This window comes from Canis lupus, chromosome 2 (assembly GCF_011100685.1).
Source record: "Canis lupus familiaris isolate Mischka breed German Shepherd chromosome 2, alternate assembly UU_Cfam_GSD_1.0, whole genome shotgun sequence".
In the NCBI taxonomy this organism is placed as follows: Eukaryota; Metazoa; Chordata; class Mammalia; order Carnivora; family Canidae; genus Canis; species Canis lupus.
Genome location: NC_049223.1, coordinates 11704404 through 11728580, shown reverse-complemented (window position 1 = coordinate 11728580; position 24177 = coordinate 11704404). Strand labels below are relative to the sequence as shown.

Genomic DNA, 24177 nt, shown 5'->3' with positions numbered 1-24177 from the left:
CCTCCAAGTTTCTGTTCGCATAAAGTATGCCTCTTTGGTTTATCTTTAAAGCCTCCCAAGGTCTTAGCTTTTAGATCTTTCTGTATAAACATTATATTTATCACTGAGTGTTGTCATATCAGCATGGCCTAAACTGTTCCATGCTGCCCTTTGTAATGGGCACTAGGAACCGTAATACATTTTTTAATACTTGGCAAGCTGCATTATTTAGACAGTGAGTTGTATTATTTTACTGATAAGAAACAGCAAAAGACAAAAACCGGAAAAAAAGAATCTCATACTCACTTCCTAGGTTAAGTTTTTGTAGTCTTTATAATCTTAGTATCTGTTTATTTTGATATCAGTGAAAAATTAATGTTCACTTATTCTTTATTATTTTTAAAACTTGTTATTGAGCATTTATTTTGCTCTACATATTATTCCAGGACCTGCATATATAAGAGTGAAGAAGAACAAAGTTCTTCTCCCCAGTGAATTCATAATCTAGTGAGGGAGACATAAACTTTATACCTTTTCTATTCTAGAAATCTGCATACTTTTCTTTCAAATACCAGATAGTAAATAGTTTTGGCTTTTTAGATTATTCACGTGTCCCAGTTACTCAATCCTGCCATTATACTGTAGAAACAGCCATAGACAATACATAAAGATTGAACATGGCTATGTTACAATAAAACTGTATTGATGGACTCTAGAATTTATAATTCATATAATTTTCACATGTCAGCAAATATTTGTTTTGAGCTTTTTCAATCATTTACATATGTAAAAACCCTTAGCTTTGAGGCCATACAAAATCAGGTGGCAGGTGGGATTGATTGGTCAATGAGCCATAGTTTGCTATGTCTCACTCTGTTCAATAAACATTAATTGAGCATTTTTCGCATCTGATAATATGCACTATGGAGATATGTGAGTTAAGGATCAGATTTCTCCTCCAAGAACTAACAGATAAGTTATCTTAATTTTAGTGGTTGGAGGTCATTTTTGTAGCAAACATAGGTAAGGCATACCTTGACATATACTCTGATTCTGTATAAGAATCAATTCTATTATGCTGTTTCTTGCAAATTCATCTGAATTTTCAGTGAAGGAGATTTTATTATAGTAGGTAAGCCTGTGACTTACAAAAAAAATGCAAGCAAAATTTGTATTTCTGAAATGAAATTCAGAGTATTGTTCCATTTCAATATTGTAGTAACACTATTTTAAAAATAAAAAATAATTAGACATGAAAAATTTATTTTATATATTTATGTACATGTATTTATGTATGGTGGTGACAATTGTGAATTTAATTTCAATTCAGAAGATTTTGTTAACCCCAGAGTGTGTAAGACATCGTGATAAAGCTATGACTGTTATAAAGACTAGGATGGTATATGCTGCATGTGATATGATCTCTTTGAAAAGCATTCTTGACAATAACACAATTAATTATAACACAGAGGAAATTTTAAAAGTGCTGCAATGTTAGCCTGAGCATATTGCTCTGTGGACATAAGCAAATTCTTACCACTCCAACTGCAAACTGGTGTCATCACTTTAAGACTTGAGAAAGGACTTGAAAGATGAATGGTATTTCAATGGACAGAGAAGTGAGAGACATGATATGTGAAAATGAAAGAACCACGTAAGGACCATGTAGAGATACTTGGTGTGCTCAGGCGGTCTGCTCTGAGGATACTGTCTTTGGAAATGAAGATTAAGCCAAATGTATATTTGGGAATATCAAGAACTATGTCATCCGAAGGTTACTGATTTTGTTCATCAGTATCATTGCCTTCCCTCTTTCCCCCCTCTATCCAACCCAGTTGACAATCTTAAATCTGTTTCTGTCTGACCAGGCTGCAGAAATGAGAGATGTTGATGGATGTATGGCAGTGACTGAGGAGTTGCACAAAGAATTTCAAAAGTGTATATATTTGATCCTTAATGATTCACTCTGCCTCAAGTAGTATTTTGCAGAGGGCTTTATTTCTTCCACAAATTATTTGATTGTCAAGCTAATCATATCAAGGTCCTTGATGTGTGCCCGCATGTTGTGTGCATTTTAAATTAGTGAGCTGCATGAAGTTTTCATACTTCCTGAACAGAATTGATGCCTATTTCTTATTAGATAATATAATATCTGTTTATTTTCCCATTTCTTTTATTTCAAATTCTGAGTAATACATCAGTCAGGAAATCATAGTTGACAACTTAGATGATTATTTGAATTAACTGATATGACGTCAATGAAATTTTTCCATATAACAAAAGTAGTCAAGCTGTCAAATGTTTTAAAGTAAATATTATTATTCTACTGATTTGAGCTAAATAATAATACATTCTGTAATATCTCTGTAGAAATACAGAAATTTATTATTCCACTGATTTGAGCTAAACAATAATACATTTTATAATTTCTCTGTAGACATACAGAAATGTTTTCATATATATCATTTGTTTTTCTTTTGGCAGGAATTTTATTCTTTACAGGCAGATGGCTTATTTATTTGAAATTTATATAAGTGTATATTCAAATTAATTCACTCACAAGTGAAAAAAATCCATACTCAACAGAAATATATAAAATCAAATAACAGTGAATTAAAATAAATGTAATACAAGTTTCAAAGAATAGACCTTTTTTATTTTTTTTAAAGATTTTATTTATTTATTTATTCATGAGAGACACAGAGAGAAAGAGAGGCAGAGACACAGGCAGAGGGAGAAGCAGGCTCCATGCAGGGAGCCTGACGTGGGACCCAATCCTGGGACTCCAGGATCATGCCCCGGGCGGAAGGCAGGCGCTAAACCCGCTGAGCTACTCAGGGATCTGCCCCCCACCTTAAAAAAAAAAAAAAAAAAAGAATATATAGCCATATATAGCCAGTAGACTGAGATTCTCTCAAATGAAAGCAGGCAGGGAATTTTACGAATTAAAGCAGTTGGAAAGGACACAGTGGATTTCAATTCTTTGCAAATGAAGTCTGGCAACCTGATGAGTACATACATTGATTCAATGTGTGTTATAACTGAATTAGTCAAGGAAGAATTTACAAGGACGTAACTAGTTTAGGCTTCATAGACTGATCAACACCTTAAAATGGAGCAAGTGGGACAGGAGAACCAAACTAGTGCCTTCCTGACTAGTGCCTACCTAATGGTGGTAGCAGAATTCTAAAAATGTACCCTCCAAATTTCCCATCCCGTAGTTATTCAATCAAAATGAATCCAGGTACTTTTGTGGAAGGACTTTATAGATGTACTATGGTTACTAATCAGCTGACCTTTAATTTAACCTGGACTATTCAACCGATGTAATCACATAGTTCCTTAGGACCTTCTGTATACAAGATCATGTCATTTGCAAGTAGAGATCGTTTTACTTTCTGTTTCCATTCTGGATGCCTTTTATTTCATTTCCTTATCTAATTCCCTGGCTAGAAACTCCAGTATAATTTTGAATAGAAGTGGTAATGCCAGATATCCTTATCTTATTCCTACTAGGGTGACAATTTTCACTCTTTCACCATCAGGCATATTGTTAGGTGAGAGTTTTCTGTAAAAGTCATTTGTCTGGTAAGCATATTCCCTTCTGTAACTAGCATGTTGAATGTTTTCATCATGAGAATTTGTCAGGTGTGTTTTCTGCATCTGTTGAAATGATCATGTGATTTTTATCCTTTACTTGATCAATATAGCATTTTATAGTGATTGGTTTTCATATGTTGAACTAACTTTGCATTCCTGAGATAAATTCTACTTAGTCCTGGTGAATAATCCTTTTTATATCTTGCTTGATGAGATTTATTATATTTTGTTTAGGATTTTTACATTTATATTAATCAAGATATCGATCTATAGTTTTTTTTTTTTTTTTTTTGGTCATATGCTTGTCTGGTTTTGGTACCAAGGTAATACCAAATAATAATGGCCTCGCAGAATGAGTTGAGAAGTATTCTTTCCTTTTCCACTTTGTGCAAGAGTTTGTGAAGTATTGGTTTTAATTCTTATTTAAATGTTTTGTAGAATTCACTGGTGGTTAATCCTTCTGTGACTGAGAATTTCTTTGTGGAAAGTTTTTTGATGACTGATTCTCCTTATTTGTTACAGTTCATTCAGATTTTATATTTCTCCTTGAATTAGTTTTGGTCCTGAGTCAATGTTTCTGTCTTTCTAGGAATTTGTCATATCATCTATTTATGTTATCCAATTTGTTAGCTGCAATCATTGATAATATTACCCTATAGTTATGTTGCTATAACATTGGTAGTTCTGACCCTTGTTTCACTATTCGTTTAGCAATTTTTCCCCCTATTAATCAATCCAGTAACAGGCTTGTTAATTGTGTTGATCTTTTCAAGAACCAAATTTTGGTTTAATTTGTTTCTGTTGTCTGTTTTTTAATTTCATTTATCTCTGCTCTAATATCAAATCAAAGCTGGGCTTGCTTTGGGGTTAATCTGCTCTTCTTTTGAACTTTGTAAAGTGGAAGGTTAGACTGTGATTTAGAAACTTACTTTTTTTAATTTAGTAATTTACTAAATTACTTCTATTTATTTCTAAGCACTGATTTACTGTGTCCCATACATTTTGATACAGTGTATTTTTATTTTCATTCATATCAAGAATTTTCTAATATCCCTTCTGGTTTTTCCTTTGACCCATTGGTTATTTAAGGAGTATGTTTTTTGATTTCCACATATTTGGGGATTTCCCACATTTATTTCTGCTATTGACTCAAATCACTCTATTGTGGTCATAGAACACACTTGTTTAATTCATATCTTGTTAAATGTGATAGTTGATAGTTGTTTTATGGCCTGAAATATGATATTTCCTGGAGAATATTCTGTGTACACTGTAGAAACATATGAATTTTACTGTCGTTGGATGGAGTGTTCTATATGTGTCTGTTAGGTCCAATATGTGTATTGTGTTGCTCAAGTCTTTTGTTTCCTTACTGATCTTCTATGTGTTCTATCTTTGAAAGTGGGGTACCAAAGTCTCCAACTATTATTGTTGAATTTGTCTATTTTCACTTTGCTTTTATTAGCTTTTGTTTCATATAATTTACAGCTCTGTTTTGAGGTGCATGTTTATAATTATTATATTTTCTTGATGACTTGATCCTTTTATCATTATAAAATGTACTGGTTTATCTCTAATAACAATTTTCTCATGTGTTAAATCTTTTTTCCCCCCTGAATTTCCAACTCTCCGTTAGTTATTGTTTATATATCATGGTTTTACGTCCTTTTATTTTCATCCTTTTTGGGTGGTTGTATTGTTGGATCATATATTTATACAACATGCCAACCTCAGAGTTTTGATTGGAGATTTTAATCAGTTTACAAATAGCATGACTACTGATAAGATGGTATTTACACCGGGCACCTACTGTTTGTTTTCTCTGTCTCCTGTCTTTCTTGTTACTCTTTTCCTCCATTACTGTTTTCTGTTACATAGATATTTTGTAGTACATCATGTTAACTTACTTTTTCACTATGTATTTCTTGAATTACTTTATTAGTGATTGCCCTAGAGATAATAACAATCTAGGTTGGATTATAATCAATCTAACTGCAATAGTGTATGAAATAAATGTGCCTTATCCATCTCCATTCTCCATACTTCACACTGTTACTGACTAAAGTACATGTTTTTATATTGTGTGCCCATCAACAGTGAATTATAATTTTTATTTTTATCAACTATAAAAACCAATTATAATGATGGTTATTGATTTGTATAGTTTCTATCTCTTGATGTTCCAGATATTCTATTTTATTAATACTCTCTATTTTGTGAGCCATCATTCTCATGGTTTCCTTAGCATTTTAGACATGGTTTCCATTGGCTCTTTGAAATATTTAAAATAGCTGATTTAAGGTCTTTATCCAATAGAGAGACACTTTCCATTGATTACTTTTTTCCTTCAGTATACGTCATATTTTCATGTTTCTTTACATTTATCACAATTTCTTTTGAAACATGGACATTTAAAACAACATAATATGGCAAATCTGAAAGTCTGGTCTCTTCCACATTTTTTGTTGTTGTCTAATTTGTTGTTTTTGTTTATTTTAGTGACTTTTCTAGACCAATTCTGTAGTCTTTATTCTTGTCATGTGTAGCCACTGAAATCTCTGCTTGGTCAGCTTCGTGGTCAATTCATGATTGAAAACAGAGTTCCTTAAATGCCTGGAATCAATAAATCTCCCAGTGTTTGTTGAGGGACTTTGTGTGCATGTCGAGGGACACCTTTAACAAAACCAGGCAGTTGATAGCTCTTAATCTTAGCTTTCTGCTTTCACAGATGCTCAAAGTCGGTCAGAAATTAGAGCTTAGGGCCTTTTCAGGTCTTTCCATAGCATGTGCATAGCCGTGTGCAAGTACATGTCCATCTAGATTTGCAGGAAAAATAGGAATATTTCAAAGCCATGTCCTATGGGATATCCCATTCCCTAGAGTTTGCTTTAATCTTTTTGGTTCAACTATTTAGGCTCTCCAACTGTTATACACTACCTCAGGCAACTCTAAAATTAAAATGTTTACCTTGCATTTCCTCCATTTCCCAAGTGCTAAGTGATTAATAGGAATGAATGAGAGCAGAAAGGAACATAAATCCTATTGCATGTTACAGAGTAGCCAACTGACTTAAATGCGTGCTGGGAAGAGACCTTTTGCACTGGACAAGTTATTAATGTGGTGAAGTTCAGACAGCCTTGTAAGTGGGGTCTTAAGGGAAATACCAGACATGTCAAATAATCACAATTATTTGGTAATGATGCTTTGAGAGCTCTAACTCTATTTTGCTTATTGCTGTGGCTTCTGTTTTTCAAAGTTGTTATGAAGCTGGAAGTAGGCAATGGGAATAGGATAAGTTAAAAAAACCATAAGGGGTACCTGGGAGGCTCAGTCAGTTGAGCATCTGACCCTTGATTTCGGCTCAGGTCTTGATCTCAGGGTCGTGAGTTCAAGCCTCATGTTGAACTCTGCTCTGGATGTGGAGCCTACTTAAAAAAACAAAAACAAAACCCACAAAACTCGCCGTTTTTTTTTTTTTTTTTCATTGCCTTTATGGAGGGGTAAATTTTGAGAGGTCTTTACATTGGCATTTTTGTTAACATCACCCTCATGTTTATAGTCAAGTTTTATGATCCACTAAAGTGATTCCTCTAGCTCTTCATCACTGAAGCAGGCTTAAATTGACACGGCTACATTCATTTATAAGTTACCAGCAATTTTAAGAGATTGCTATTCAAGGATATCCTTTAAGAGATACAGTTCTAGAAAATATGTGGTTGTGTTGAACTTGTTAGTTTAATGAGAAGGTATGAGGCAAAACTTATGATTTAATGGAAACAATTTAATAAATAGAAATTACCAACTGGAAAAAAGATAATATCAAAGACTATTATTTCCTCCCTGTTATCTGGACTTAGTCATATTTCTGTCATAGATTAGCACACTTTTGCCTTTCCAAAAGTTTTGACTTTTTAACCTTTGTTTCAGGCCTTAGACCTTGTCATGATGATCCATTCCTGCAGCCTGATTATTGGGGAAATGCTCTTGAGTACTGATATTATCTCACTGTCAAAATACTCAATTTTTTTAAGTTCCTTTGAGCCAGTTGGTTGCTCTATAACATGCAATAGGATTTATGTTTCTTCTGCTCACACTCATTCCTATTAATCACTTAGCTCTTGGGAAATGGAGGAAATACAAGGTTGCCTGTCAATAGTTGAAGAAAGTGAGACTGAAAATTTTGCCTTATCTTTCCTGAGGATCAAGGCTGATAGAATTCACTGCCAAAGTTGTTGGATTTAGCCCTCCACCCTTGATTCATGTTTTTTGTTGCTTTCATATTTTATATACTTTATTTTCTTTCTTTTTTCTTTTTTTGATCATCAGTCTCAGTTTATGTTGGGATTTTATTTCACCACTTACCCAGCAAATGAGAAAAAAATATCCTTTGAAAGCCCTTTAATGTAAACATTTAACATTACCAATAAAATCATACTGTTTGTTCTTATTTTGTCATTTTGATAGTTAACACTTCACCATGAGATTATGTGACATATGTTTTAAAGATAGACTATTTGGTGGCTTATATGGATGGATAAAATGGGAATTTATGAATCATATGAACAAACTGAGATGGATATGATAAAGATTAATATGAAACTTAAAATGGTGACAGTGATGTTTGCGTATACGTGTGTGATGATTGTTAATAGGCTACTTCAGAGGGTAAGAGGGGTGTGTGCAGAAACCCCTGGGTACATTTTGGTTATCAGCTGCTTAAGCCTCTTCTCAATGATTAGAAGTAGTAAGTGGTGTTTTGTTGTTGTTGTTGTTGTTGTTTTTTGTTGTTTGTTTGTTTGTTTTTTGGTTTCCAGAGTTTGGCTTTATTTTGCAGTACAGAAATCATGTGGAGCCCCTTCGTGACAGACACTGAAGTGGAGGCCCCGTCAAATCAATACTGCATCGCAGCTTGGTCCGTTGAAGAAGCCACACCTGGGATACAAAAGAAGCTTCTACGTTTACCTGCTTACAAGGGGTTTCTTTCCTCTTCGCGCTCATCCATTTTATAAGGTTGAAACACCGCACACAGGCTTCCTCCGAAAGGACTCTCAGGGTCTGCAGTTGGGTTAGATTTTGGGCTCCTGTCTCCCCACTCGTGGCCGTGTGCCACGGGCACTGTCGGAGTAGCGGACAGGACACAGCACGGGAAGGTGGGGGCGCATGTAGGGCTGCTGTCCCGTAGGGGAGATTCAGTCTTGAATCTCGACGCCAGGGGGACAGATGGCAAGTGGTACCGCTCCGGCTCCGGAGCAGCAGAAGCCCACGGCCGCGGCGGCTACGCGGATTAAAAGATACAAAGTCTGTATCGAGTGCTCCGTACCAGGATCACGGATGTCCTCAGGGTGCCCCTCCACTAAGGTGAGCAGACGCGGTGACCTGCCTGGGCGGAGCAGCCCCGCCGTGAGACACGTTCCTACCTGATATTAGAAAGGGCGGGATCCCTGGGTGGCGCAGCGGTTTGGCGCCTGCCTTTGGCCCAGGGCGCGATCCTGGAGACCCGGGATCGAATCCCACGTCGGGCTCCCGGGGCATGGAGCCTGCTTCTCCCTCTGCCTGTGTCTCTGCCTCTCTCTCTCTCTCTCTCTGTGACTATCATAAATAAATAAAAATTAAAAACAAAAAAAAAAAAAAAGAAAGGGGAGGAGTATTTACCGGTACAGCGCCCTGCAATCGCGGAGCGGATTACAGCCGCAGGCCTAGGCTATCGCTGTCGGGGGCGAACAGTAGAGTTAGGCCTGTCCTAGCGAGAGGAGGACGTGCACTGCTCCTAGTCTTCCCCGTAGATGTCGTTCTTCCTGCGCTTCATTTCCTCAAAGTCAAACTCGGAGCCGGTCATCCTCTTGTAGATGTTTTTAATATCGTCACAGGTGGTCTCAAAGTGAGTTGTAGCATGGTACGTGCGGGAAATAAAGATCTGGCTTTCCGTCCCCAGGTCTTTGGGTACAAGGACGTCGCTGATGCTAACGAATTTCCGTTCAATTGGTTCCAGAAGCTCCAAAGCTGGTCTGATTTCCTTCTCGGGATCCTTGGTCTCCACCGTTGTGCTCACTACGGCGATGTACTTCCCTTGCGCGGCCACGTTGTGGGCAGAGGAGATCATGCACACGTAGACGTCTGACTTCCGATTGACCTGGTTCTGGGGGATGATGATCTGGCAGGAGTTGGCGTCACTGGTGTTCTTGATGGGGTGGCTGAGAATGCAGATAACCCTGATGACCTGGCCCACCTTCTCTACCCGGTCTTTGACGTAGCTGGGGTCACAGATGAGCTGCTTGCAGCGAGCAACCTCTCCTTCAGATTTCACACCAATCACTTTGCCATTTTGCACAATGATTGTTCAATGGGTTTATTGAGCATGTAGGTGCCACCATGAATAGCACTTAGCCTTGCAAATCCCTGCGGCAGCTCCCCAAGGCCATACAGTGGGTAGAGGTACGGGCTTTTGCCATATCTTGCCAGAGACTCGCTGTAAAAGCACCACTTTAGAAGTGGTGTAAGATGAAGGACGTGTGGGAAAAACTTATGCCACCAAGGATGTGCTTCTTTCTTTTTTACTCATAGACATGATGACTAAACTGCTTTGGAAAACAAGAGTCTTCCATAAGATAGTATTTTTCTCTAAGGAACATCTTTACCAGTGAATTAAATTCTATACTCACACTATAGGGAGCAAGGTAAAATTGAATGTGCATTTAAAAAAAATGCTTCCTATTGCCACTAAGTTGGAGTTAAAGGTAGAAATCAGATGTTGGTATTGGGTGCATTTTGAACATTGTTTTTGTTTTTGGCCATAGAAAGGAAGTTTATTCCTAGACAAAGGTCAAAAGATCTCAAGCTGTTTCTGAATTTAAAACCCTACTTAAAAAATATCATCTATCTATCTATCTATCTATCTATCTATCTATCTATCTATCCATCATCTATCTATCATCTATCATCTATCGATCTATCTAATTTAGAGTGGGAGAGGAGTGGAGGGGAAGGGGTAGAGGGAGAGAGAAAACCTCAAGTTGACTCCGAGCTGAGCATGGAACTGGATATGGGGCTTGATCTCAGCCCTGAGATCATGACCTGAGCTGAGATCAAGAGTCAGTTGCTTAACTGACTGAGCCACCCAGGTGCCCCCAAAACTTTACTTTTTATGATAACCTGAAGATTAATCTTCACGTGATTTTGGACAAAGTACAGAATAACTTAGAGTGTTGTAACATGTACCAAATGATAGTTTGTTAATTTATAAAATATACTGCTTAAATATTTAAATAATCTATTATTTTATTATACATTCTACTCTATTTAATAGAGCCAAATCTAATTTTTAAGTTCAAACTCTTTAAAATAAATATAATTAATTTAAGTAATTTCCTTGATAAATGGAAATTTTTTGCCTTTCAGGGATGATTTTAACAGTGAGTACCTATAAATAATAATTTAGGGACTGTTGAATACTATTACCATTTGCATTGCTGATAATATTGAAATAATACTTATTTTAAAAACAATATATAGTATATAATAAATATAATAGCTTATTGTATTATTTGATTATTCATTTGCTTAGCTTTTGCTTTGCCTTCTAAAAATGAAGCAAGAGCAAATTACTGATTGTCCACTTGTATTACTGTGATACCAGCTCTTCATCTACATTATGTTTATATAATTATCACAGAGAGTACATTCTGAGAATGGTTTCCTGTTATTGAAGGGATTTCAATTATGCCTCTGACCATATTTATGGGAATCATTAATGTCATTATTTTCTACTTAATTAGTGTATAATATTGGAATCAGTGTAAGGAAGAAGAGGTTTCTTAGGCTTCATAATTTTACTATTGATTCTCTCAATGATGTGACAATTAAATTTGATTTCCAATCCAGCTTTATTTTTTTTTTTTTCCAATCCAGCTTTAAACTCATGGAATAACTTGGTAGATAGGTTATCATAATCATCAACATTATTTTTTCATTCCTTTTGACAAATAGCAAAATACTGAATAGAGTAGTAGAGCACAGTGGTTCCCCGATTATACACTATAACCCTGTCAGGGTTTGTAGGAAATTTATGAAAGCCGGGGAAATGTTCCATTCATGTTGCAGCTTCTAAACGGTAACAGTCCATTAGCATAGTCTGTACTGCAACATGTGGGAGAGCATTAGGGCTCTGCATTGTTTTCCATGATCCCAGGAAAAGCTGGGACTATTAGATCTAATTCTTTCTAGAGTAAACCACAACAATTTCTTTTATTTTGGTGGCCACCACAGTGCAATGTTTTCCCTGGATACTATCTTTGCAGGGCTATAACTTTCTATGTTATAGGGGATAAAGTAGGTCATGGACTGCAGTGTATAATTATATTATAGGGAATATAATTGCAATGAGCTATCTTGCTGGAGAATATAATGATATAAAGCTATCAGTCAGACCATTTGCAAAAGTGAATGGTGTGGTTAAATGTTTCATTCTTTAAACAAAAATATATTGACCTAATGCGGATATGGGCCTGAATTATTATTTCCTGGCGTACTAAGTAAGTTTACCAAGCATTGCTCTGACTGTAACATGCTGATTTTTTTGCCAACAGCCCACTTCCTCTCACTGGTCTCCAAAATGGATTCTACATCCACAAACCTAAGAAGTAGGGTTTTTCTTCCAACGAATAACCAACATGCCTGTCAGGTATTTGAAAACATACACCATTTTAAATACCTTTCACATTTGGGAACTTCTGTTTTGTAATTGTTCGGACATTACTTATTTTTCATAGATCACATTTTATTACTTCTCCAGCCATGTGAGTGGCAAATTAATGGCTGGCCTTCAAACTACATGTGATGGTCCCATTCAGAATTTATGGCAAAACACTGCCGCTCTCCAGAGTCAGTGGGAGAGAAATGTCATGAACATCAAGAGCAACCAGAAATTTCAGGTTTGTGTTTCCTGTTTTCTAATCATATCATTGATGGGAAAAAAATGAGAAAATATAGGTCTTTAACTGATGTGGAAAACAAAGGCAAAAGACAAATTATTACATTTCCTTACTATCTACAGCTCGTTGATAAGTCCTTGAGATGGGCAGAGTGACATTCCTCTAGGGACTTAGCTTCTTCCATGTTAATACTTTGCTAAGGGCAAAAGGCAATCTTAGCCTGGTTCTCAGGACCCTATAAGTCTACCTTTTATCTCTACTTCCCAAGATACATGTTGGCAGTCAAAACCCCAAGCATATGACCCACTGATAAACCTCTGAAAGGTCTTATGACTCAGGTTTTATTAGACGGTAATGAATGATCTTTTTCCAACAATAGCTAGCCCTCCCCCCCCCCCCCAAGGTCCTGGAAACCTTGCTTCCAAATTTTTTTAGAGACTTAGGCTCTCATTAACCCCCTCCCAACTTGAAAGTATGTAATGGACCACTCCTCATGGTCCCACTACAGCTCTTTCTGCCCATGAGTCCTGTATACTGCTTTAATAAAACTCCCTTTATGCACCAAAGACATCTCAGGAATTCTTTTTTGGCTGTCAGCTTTGAACCCTAATGTCTTTTCTACATCATTAATCATTTAAAAATAGGATGGTCACTCTCCCAATTGGCCAAGGAGTGAGGGATTTGCCAGGATTTTCAAGCACTGAAACCAGAGTCTCAGGAAATTGAGATGGCCAGTCTACCTAAAAGACACTTTTAAAAGAAGTTTTTAAATTTATGTATAAAAACTAAAGTTGATATATATTCACATATATTTATATGTAAGTAAAATATAACTTTCTAATTATCCTCTTAATTTCTTAAATCCCCTTCATTTTCTATTTCTCTTACTATTCCAACCTCCTCTTTCTTTTCATTTCTTATTCTTAAGAATTTCTTATCTTCCAGACTTTTCTCATACTTTTGAGAGAACAGGGTTATATTGAGTAATGAGGAAATATACTCTTTGATTTAAATACTAATTCCAAATGCTATTGAAGTAGAATAATTGTCATATTCATTTCATGGCTAAACTCAAATTATTCAGTACAGCCTTTATTTTCCAAAATAATTTTGAGAATGAGAGCCCATAGCCCATAAAAGACAAAATTATTTATGCAGCCTAATAAAACTTATGTATGGTGGAAATTATAATCTAATGATTACTACAGGAGTTCTTGGTAAAGTATTGCATATTTTTATATTTGGGAAAGCGAAAAAAATTTCCCATTAAAAAACAGGATCTTAAAGCTTTTTATTCTGAATGAATTTGCTTTTTAAAGCTGGTTTGTAGGCTGATTTAGCCAACTCAACTGAAGCAGGTTTTCCTTATCATCTATTATTTGAATAGTATAATAATCAATTTTATAATTTTGATACAGAATAGAAAATCATCTGTTATGTGATGGATTTAGCACTTGCTTAGCTATAGGGATTGAATTGGATTGAATTTTAACTTGTTATTTTGAATGATAAGAGGAAAGATGGGATAATGAGCAGGATTTCTATTGTAAAATTGAATTGTAAGATATAAGAATGGCACATTTTCTTAATTGATCTGTCATAAATTCACTGTAGTTTGAAATTTCAGGCTTTTGTAAACTAAATGGGGATCCAAAGAGGATCAAAGAAAATCACTTAGAAGAGGGTTAAATGACACTTGGATGATAGGACTTCAGAGGAACTGTATGGTTGGAAACATAATTCTGTCATTTGAAGCTTTGCAGTCTATTGAAGTCAAATATAGTGGTGTGGGGTGGGAATGGGGCAAGGTATCTTAAACCATCAGGCATTTAAGTCTTCCAGTGAATGATTGATTGATTGATTGATTTAACAAAGACTCACTTGGGACACTCAGGATATGCCTGGTGGAATTCAGGAAATGTTCCTAATGCATGTAAAGAAAAGATTTTTCTCCCAGCTTTATTGAGATATTATTGATATATGTGTAAGTTTAAGGTATATACTGTGATGATTCGATGTATGTACGTTATGGAATGGTTACCATAATAAAGTTAGTTAACATGTTGATCACATCACCTAATTACATTTTTTTTTCATGCAGTAAAAACATTTAGGATCTTCTCTCTTAGCAACTTGCAAGTATATAATATAGTATCATTAGCTATATTCACCATGCTGCTTATTAGATACCCAGAATTTACTCATTTTATAGCTGAAGGTTTGTACCCTTTGACCAACATTTCCCCATTTCCCCACCATCCAGACCCTGGCAAATAATCACTCTGTTTTTATGAATTTGGATTTTATAGGTTGTACATATAAGTGAATCATAAAATATTTGTCTTTCTCTGACTTATTTCACTTAGCATAATACCTTAAAAGTTTCAGCCATGCTGTCATGAATTATAGGATTTCCTTCCTTTCCTGGCTGAATTATACCCTGGTATGTGTACACCACATTTTCTTTATCCATTCTTCTGTTGATGGACACTTAAGTTGTTTCTATGTCTTGGCTATTGTAAATAATGTTTCAATAAATATGAGAATGCAGATATCTCTTTGAGATAGTGATTTCATTTCTGTTGATTATATACCCAGAAGTGGGATTGCCGGATCATATGGTAGTTCAATTTTTAGTTTTTTGAACTGCCATGCTTTTTTTCATAATGGCTGCACCAGTTTACATTCCGACCAACAGTTAATAAGGGTTCCTTTGCTCCACATCCTTCTAGACACATTATCTCTTGTATTTTTGATAATAGCCATTCTAGGAGGTATGAAATACATCTCATTGTGGTTTTGATTTACATTTCCCTGATGATCAGTAATATTGAGTATCTTTTTGTACCTGCTGGCTATTTTTATGTCTTCTTTGGAATGCTGTCTATCTTTGGAACGATGTTCTCTAACTATTTATTTATGTGGGTATTTTGTTTAATTTTTTGCTATTGAGTTGCATGAGTTTCCTATATATTTTGGATATTAACTCCTTATCTGGTAGATGATTTGTAAGGGGAAGATTTTTTATAGGCATATAGAAGATAGCCTATGTGTTCCTGGCTTTGAGGTATGTCTGTGTATGTGTGTGCAGACTGAGAACCTTGAGCATTAGATAATGCATCTAATTTGTTGTGTATATTCACATGTCATTAACTGCTAGAGAAGTTTCTGGTTTATTTCTTTTTTTTAAAGGATTTTATGTATTATTTATTTGAAAGAGAGAGAGGGCACGAGTGGGGATGAAGGGCAAAGAGAGAGAGAGAAAAGCAGACTCCCCACTGAGCAAGGAGCCCAATGTAGGGCTCCATCCCAGGACCCCAAGATCATGACTTGAGCTGAAGACAGATGTTCAACCCACTGAGCCACCCAGGCACTGCTAGTTTGTTTCTTAACACTTCTCTTCTTTCTCCCCTATGTCTCTCTGTCTTCTCTCAATAAGAAAGTAAAACAGAATAAAACAAAAGAACAATAAAACAGAGCCGAGAGTGCTTTTGAGGAGATTAAGTCACATTGACTGGAGCTGAAAGCTCCTTCTGTCTGTATGCTCATACAAACTTTCATGGCTGAAATAAGATTTTGTCTGCGTGTAAACATTGTCACCGTTTAACACATTTCTTCTGACTTTGAACCAGAATGGATGGTAAAAGAATCCTAACCTATCTTTGCCAACCTTTGTGCCTTCTCATCTCGGCCTCTAACTTAAGGTCAAAGTCTTTACTGGTGAGCAGCCCAATGTTGGGTAGAGCTGGAACCTACAGAGTCTTGTGTGTTAAACCTTTAAAACCACCTCCCTGTTTTTTTCTAGCCATCCGTTTCCAAATGATACATTGCAGGGGCTGATGATTAAATATGTGTAGCAGCTAAATATAAAACTTAAAACTCCCAAATATATCACCTCCAGGGCCATTCAGCTATAGCTGAGGCAGCGAGGTTATTCACTCGAGTGCTTTAAAATGCAGCAGTGGCTCCAGCAAAAGCAGATGCATGTGCAGTATATTAACTTGTTTGCCAAAATACTTTATTGCTGATACGAAAACAGTGCCTCTACCTTACAGGCTTTGTACAACTTAGGAAACCCTATGACTCTCTTGGGATCCTTAGGCGACACCAATCTTTAAGATTGCAGGTATCTTTCAGTTCTGTCCTGTCAGCAAGAGAGCAGATGTTCACATGCTTTTGTTTAGCTAGGCCACAGAGATGTGCTGTGCTTGTCATACTGCCGGCCGCCCTATTGTAGCTTGGCCCTGAAAAGCTTAAGCAAGAGGCTTATTTGAGGGCATTTTGGAATCACCATCTCCAGACAATATCTGGTGCCTCATCAGTTTAAAAGCCTCTGAGAATTACTCTGTTTTCTGCAATTGCCCCTCCACGCTGCCTTCTGTTTTAAAACCATTCATGCTGCCTTTAGAAATATCCAAATAAGAGATTTTAGTTTCAGCTGGACCCTGGTTTAGCATGGGTTTCCAAGAAAGCCTTTGGATCTGACCGTTGTCAGGTGGGAGGGCTTTGTTACCTTTTTCTGTAAAGTACTGGGTCCATGCCTTAATGAAATCGAAGCCCATTCATTTCTGAGTGCATGCTGCAAGAAATAAGGAATGGTGTTTATGTATCTAGTCAGCAAAGATAATAGCATTTAAGAAAGTTTCTGAAGATGGTTAAGGAGTAATAACATTTAGTATTTACTGAGCACTTACGATATGTGAGGCATTGCATTTAGTCTTTTGTACATTTTATTGGCCCTCCAAGGATGGCAGTCTTCCGAATCAGAACTATAATTCACCGCCCTGTTCATGTTTGGTTTACAAGCTTCAGAGAGTGAAAGAACCTATTACATACCATCCAGATTAGACCCCAGGATAGTTTGATTTCGCATCTCAATCATTTACTCACTGAGCCATGATCGTTTTGTTTTGTTTTATCACGTTAAAACATCATAATGATTTATAAAATATAGATGGGGAAAAAATCCAACTTCTGGATTTGGCCAAATGTGTTGCAGGTGACTCATTAAACATTCTTTTGTCTGCTGTGTTGGATAAAACAACATTATTACACATTATTCTGCTGATTAACTGCAATTGCATTTCTCAAAATTGTGGACTTAAGCAATTAATTTTGCTATTGTCCTAAAATATTTGCAGAAGCAGAGAATAAGCCAGGCTACACATATAGCAGAAACTTTGTCTCAAATGCAAGTAAAACCTTCCCTCACTCTCTTTTTCTTTGTTATTTTTTTAAAGATTTCATTTATTTATTTGAGAGCAAGAGAGGGAGAGAGCATGAGTGAAAGGGAGGAGGAAAAGGAGAAACAGGCTCTCCTCTGAGCAGGGAGTCCAATGCAGGACTTGATCCCAGGACCCCTGGAATCATGACCTGAACCAAAGGCAGACACTTAACCAACTGAGCCATCCAGGTGCCCCCTTTTTTTTCGTTCTTTAAGGTGCTTTACATATTGGTTTTATAGGTAGGAAGGAAGGAATACTGTATTACTAAATATATCACTGACTGTGGCTTTCACGTTGAATGTTTAGATTCTCAAAGTAAATGAGAAGTCAGATCTGAATTTTAAAAAGATATTGAGGCATTTTTAATATGCTGTTATCTACTTGTCATTTCTTTGATCATCCATTTCAACACACCAAAGGGTTCTTAGCAGCCTTGTAGTCAGAAACAATAGATTTTAACACAGACAAAAGATGAGTTATTCATAAAATAAATACAAATCGCAAATTAAAAGAAATGCTACTCTCAAACCTTTCTAAATCATAATCAGAGTCATTTTCCCTTGTAATTCAAGAATATTTACCATGTGAAACAGGTGACGGCAAAAAATCACCATCATCTTTTTGTATTTCACGTGTTTGCTTGAGAAATCATATTGAATGTATACTACTGATTAAGAAAACTTTCATGCAATAAATACAACTACAAGCATTTCTGTTCATGTAGTTACTAGTGTCATCCAAATGAGTTTATGTCCATTATTTGGCTACTGTCAAATTGAAGATTTAAATCTTAAAGCAGTTGAGCACTGACTCCTGCCTCCCTCAGAGACCATCTTCTCTTAAAATGTTTGCAGTGAAAGCAATTTGTTATTTACTATTGGATCAGTGCAGGCCATACTTGACTGCCATGATCATTATCTATGTTATCTGTTAGTGTACCCCTAACATAGTTAAAATGAGGTGGATGTTTGGAAAAACACACTTGCCAAAGTTTGAGGGAAAGCAGAGAATGCTAGACCTCACTTGTCTTAGAAATACGACAACCATATGCCAACATGGCTTCCAACCCTAGACCTGACTTTATAAAAAAAATCATCTTGAGATTCAACTTTCTTGAACTAGTTCAACCCTTCCATCTTTTCAGGATCCCAATGAAAAATATCTGGAAAGTCTTTCTGTTTAGATATATTTAATTAGAATGTCAAGTTATGCCTGATGGATCTTATGTTTTATAGCTACAAGACCCATTGGTGAATTTCCCTATATTCAGAGATATAGCGTTCTCCCCAAGAAATACATTTCTTCTTGTTGGAACAGTGGCCTCAAATGGCAGCCAATTTTCACAGTTAGATGGAGTTAGCTTGCAATTTAATCGAATCAAACAAATAAATATATTGCAAACTCCATTGGAGAGAATTGAAGGTGAGAAGGTCATTTAAAAGCCTTTTCATCAGATCAGGAGTGAAGATACAGGAGTGGAAGTAGGAATGGAAAGAAGAGAGGGTTTAACAGATCTTAATGGATTGGATGTGAGGCTGGAAGAAAAAGTGATTCTGCAAGCTGCTTTGGAGTTTTGGGCATCGAAAAGTGCCAGTCTTCAGGTGCCACTGACAGAGAATGGGAGTCGTGGGACAGGTTCCATGTAAGGGGGAAAAAACATTATGACTTAGAAGTGACTTTGTGTCATCTGGTGAAAATGTCCAGTAGACTGTGGAAATATGGGCAGAGAGCTCAGAAGGGTGGTTGACATTGGTGATATAAATTTGTGTTTCATCAGCCTCAGTAACAGTTGACACCCTGAAGATCAATGGGTTTGAGGAGAGAGTGTGGAAAAAAAAGGAAGAGATTGGTGATTAGTTTATGATTATTTTTGCTCCTCTCTTTAAATATGGCTACTACTGGTGTGTTCTTAGTTTAGCAAGAACAGGTGAAAAGGCTTTCAAGAAGGATAAAGTGTTAATCTGTAGGTAATATATTTTTTAATGTACAAATACACTATTCACACAATAACTTACATACTTTAATAACTCTGTGTTATAATAGGTAACACTTATTTAATACTAACCATACACCAAGTGCTGAAATACATGTAATAACTCATTTATCCTTGCATAAATCTTCTCCTATAGGTAATGACTTATTATTATTATTATTGTAAGGTTTTATTTATTTATTTGAGGGACAGAGAAAGAGAAAAGGCACAAACTAGGGGGAGAGGCAAAGGGAGAGAAAGAATCAGACTCTCTGCTGAGCAGGGAGCCCTATGCAATGCGGGGCTCTATCCCAGGACCCTGGGATCACAACCTGAGCCTGCTTAACTGACTGAGTCACCCAAGTGCCCCAATAACTTATTATTATCAGTACCTTTTTTATAAAGAAGTAAAGTGAGGTACAGAAATGCTAAACAAATAACTTCTCTATGTTGCTATTTGGTGAGTGTAGCTGGGATCTGAACCCAAGTAGTCTGTTTCCAAACACATACTTTAATCACTGTGCTCTACTGCCCTCATATAAAACCATCCTTATATGACAATCTTTTCGCCCCCCTTTTCTCTAATAGCAAAGCAAAAATTGTAAAACAATTTTAAATATTTATAAGTTAGGTTACAAAAGGGATGCAAAATATTTGCAGTATAACTATTATATTCATACGGCTAAAGCCATTCATCAAATCTTATGCCAATACAAACATAAGATTATTCCATGACTAAGAGTAGCCCAAATTGGGGCACCTGGGTGGCTTTGTTGGTTAAGCATTTGACTCTTGATCTCAGCTCAGGTCTTGATCTTGGCATCCTGAGTTCAGGCTCCATGTAGGGCTCTACACTGGGCATAGAGCCTACTTACAAAAAAAAAAAAGAATTAGGGGCACCTGGGTAGCTCAGTGGTTGAGCATCTGCCTTTGGCTCAGCGTGTGATCCCGGAGTCCTAGGATCAAGTCCCATATCAGGCTCCCCAGAGGGAGCCTGCTTCTCCCTCTGCCTATGTCTCTGTCTCTGTGTCTCTCATGAATAAATAAGTAAAGTCTTTAAAAAAATAAAATGTTGGGCAGCCCGGGTGGCTCTGCCACATTAGTGCTGCCTTCAGCCTAGGGCATGATCCTGGAGACCCAGGATCGAGTCCCATGTCAGGCTCCCTGCATGGAGCCTGCTTCTCCCTCTCTGCCTCTGTCTCTGCCTCTCTCTCTCTCTAGAATAAATAAAACCTTAAAAATATTAAATTGGAAGTAATATCCACTAATTTTGTTTCCAAATGAAATCTACAAACTAAATTTTTAGAAATTGTCAAAAGAATGACTTTAAAATTGCAAGCCAAGTAGTTAAGTTTATGGAAAACTCTGGGAGAAGCAGTAAGATAAAATACTGAGAAAATATCAATCAGTATGCATGTAAAACTCTCCCATTTTATTCATGATTCTGACACTCATAACACTGTAAAGGGATTTTGCAAAAGTTGATCTGCAAGGTGCCACAAATAAACCTTGAGACTAACTCTTTATAACTGTTGTCTTCTAGATAGGGTTTACCTGAGGTTAGTCACATTCAATCTGCTTTCTTATGTGTATTCCCCAAGAGATATGGTCTCTACCAGAGATCACACAAATCTGTACTGAAAATATTTGGAGTTGGATACTACCGTTTGCCAAGTACTTTTCCCATCCTATTTCTATTTTTCCTCAAAATTTTCTATTTCAAATGTATAACCAGAGCTCAGCTTTTCAGATGCCAAGTGAAATATTTTGCCTACACAACAATCTTTGATAGGTCCTTTCCAACATGGGCCTGCTTTACAAGTAGTCACATGATTATTCTGTTTTATGTGAAGAAAAGATGATGCTCTTAAGACTCCATGTTCACATATTACCCGATAGGTTGTGGATGTTTCATATCATATTTTAATAGTCTAGTAGATAGCATCTGGTTTGAAAGGAAATATATCAGTATGTAATGTGTAGTACAGGAAAGAAAAGAGAATGAGGCACGGTAAAATGATCTGCTAGGGTCTACTGTATGCAGACCAGTTGACAAGCTGAGAAGTTGTGCTGACATTTTGAAATAATAAAATGTTTATATTATAAGCAAGCCTGAACAATCCACACAAGTTTAATGCATCTATGAATTAAGCCTCAAACATCACTGGTATTCATTAGTGAGGTTGGGATAATACTCTCCACCAACACACTAATTTTCTGTTGATTTAAATAACTAGGAAATTAGAAAGTAGTTTCTTCCTAAATTTCTCAGATTTATTATACCAGAGTATTATCTCTTGGTGCAGAGTTGGGCTGGATTCATATCACAATATCACATTCACTTATTTGGTTTTAAAGATTTCTTTATTCATTTGAGGAGGGACAGCATGAGTAGGGGGAAGGGCAGAGGGAGAGGGAGAGAGAGAATCCTCAAGCTGACTCCTCGCTGAGCTTGGAGCCCAACACGGGAATCAATCTCAGGCACCTGTGATCATGACCTGAGCCCAAATCAAGAGTCAGACACTGAACCAACTCTCACATTCACTCACTTTAATAATAAGTCACTGAACATTCATTTCTAATCACTATCCCAAGTTTTGTTTAGATAATAGCAGAAGATGCACAGGAGGATATAGCACAAGGACATCCAAAGCAAGTCTGTGAGCAAAATCTAGAGAAGCAGAGGTGTAAATGGGGCACAGTTGTAAAATGCAAAGACCCAGAGATCAAGGTGGAGCTGAGTCCAAGAGCTGGTAAACACTAAATAGTATGAAAACATATGAACCAAACAGAGATGATTAAAAAACAGATAAATATTGCTTCCTTTCATGAACATTTTACTTAATCTCTATGTTTGACATACAGAGATGACCATATTTTCTTGTCCTTGAGAGTGTATGTGTGGATCTCTTTCCACTTGGAATTAGTATGGTTATCAAAGTGCTTAAAGGAAATGATATATTTTTTATTTGTAGGCTCTGTGCTGTAAGACTGTGAAACAGTGATATTCCTTGCTTTGTGCTTTTTTTTCTTGTGTGGTTGTTTTTCAAGGTCAAATAATTTCAACTCCTGAACAAAATGAAGTCATAGCTATTGATGGTATATCTTTCAGTTCAGGCTGCTTGCCTGCAAATGATAAGAACTTTTTCTCATTTTGATCCTTGTTGTATATATAAATTCAGTGCATTTTAAGCATTGTGTAATGACTTTCATCTGCTCTTTTTTTTCTTTTGGCCTGATGTTTTAAAGCAGGCTATTTACCATAGTATAACAATGTCTAGGTTTATGCCAGAAGTGAGAATAGGCTATTTTTCCACCAAGTCTGATGCTATAACGAGTTGAAGGGGTAATTTAGTCTCAGATTTGGAACTTTGTAGCAATGTTCACAATGGCTAGTTAAATCTTATCAAGAGAACTCCCTGCCCTTTAGGAGACAGGTGAAAACTGGCTTCTCTAGGCTTGAAATTGTCTTCATGGGAATTGATTTAACTATTCCACTGAAAGACACAAATGGAGAGAGATATTGGTTATAATCTATTTTCTATTTTGACTGAAACAACTAGATCAATAAGGCACATATATCAAGTCTAAAAAATTATCCATATTGATCCTTCAATTATATTAACTGAATACTATTCAATTCACTATGCATATTTTTCTCAATAGAAATGTTTAATGTTAAAAATATCAAGTGGATAAAATTAGTTTAATAATCAAACAAGAATCATATATACAATTATAGAGAGTTGACAGATTTTTTCTTTTTTAATGTTATTGTATTGTAATCTGATATAGCATAATAAAAGTACCTATTTTGTAGAGAGGATTCTAAGTTCTAATTTGGTACAAAGATATGGTAGTTGTGGTAATTTATATTTCAAGAATTGAAGAGATGAGTTGATCTACCTAAAGGTGACCAAGGAATTTTGACAAAGGATGCCTATATTATGCTTTGATTTTAAACAGCACTTCTGCTGGTATTATAAGAGCATTTATAGGAATGTGTCTCTTGCCACTTGGACCATGATAGGATTTTATAGGAGCTTCTGACAGCTCCGTCCCATACTGGAACACAAAAAGATTTCCTTCATCTTTATATTATCACTTCTCAGCATATTTTAGGTAAGAAATCACTACATGATAAATTGAAGTATAGATAAATTAATTTGGAGAATTTTATGGGAGCAGACTGTAAGCTCCACCTATTTCTAGAAGTAAATAATTGAAGTATAAATTTCAATGCTTTTTCACTAATAGAAGATAACATTTATGGGATTTATTGGAAGGGAAGCAATAGATTAGGACAAACACACTGTTGACCACAGGCAAAGCAGACACAACTACTGACTGCTCTACCATTCATGCTCTCTCTTCTGTTACCCTGCATGACATTCCTGGGTCCAGTGCACAGTCAGCTTATGCTTGGCTTTTTACAAGGCAGCTAGTCCCTAACTGATCACTTCAGCAGTATCTT

The 24177-nt window shown here is 36.3% G+C and overlaps 2 protein-coding genes across 2 annotated transcripts in view; one reads left to right on the top strand and one right to left on the bottom strand.

Annotated features, from left to right (window-relative positions):
* The window catches only part of MALRD1 (MAM and LDL receptor class A domain containing 1), a 754089-nt gene that overhangs the window by 21826 nt on the left and 708086 nt on the right, over positions 1–24177 (top strand). Inside the window, 3 exon segments of the mRNA XM_038532060.1 lie at positions 12162–12256; positions 12345–12505; positions 22741–22837. Of these exon segments, the coding sequence (XP_038387988.1) occupies positions 12162–12256; positions 12345–12505; positions 22741–22837 (353 nt within the window).
* On the bottom strand, positions 9311–12141 carry LOC119871068 (rab GDP dissociation inhibitor beta-like). The gene is given in 3 exon segments (XM_038532046.1): positions 9311–9915; positions 9918–10059; positions 12118–12141. Coding segments are annotated over 3 exon segments (735 nt in total). The 3' UTR covers positions 9311–9346.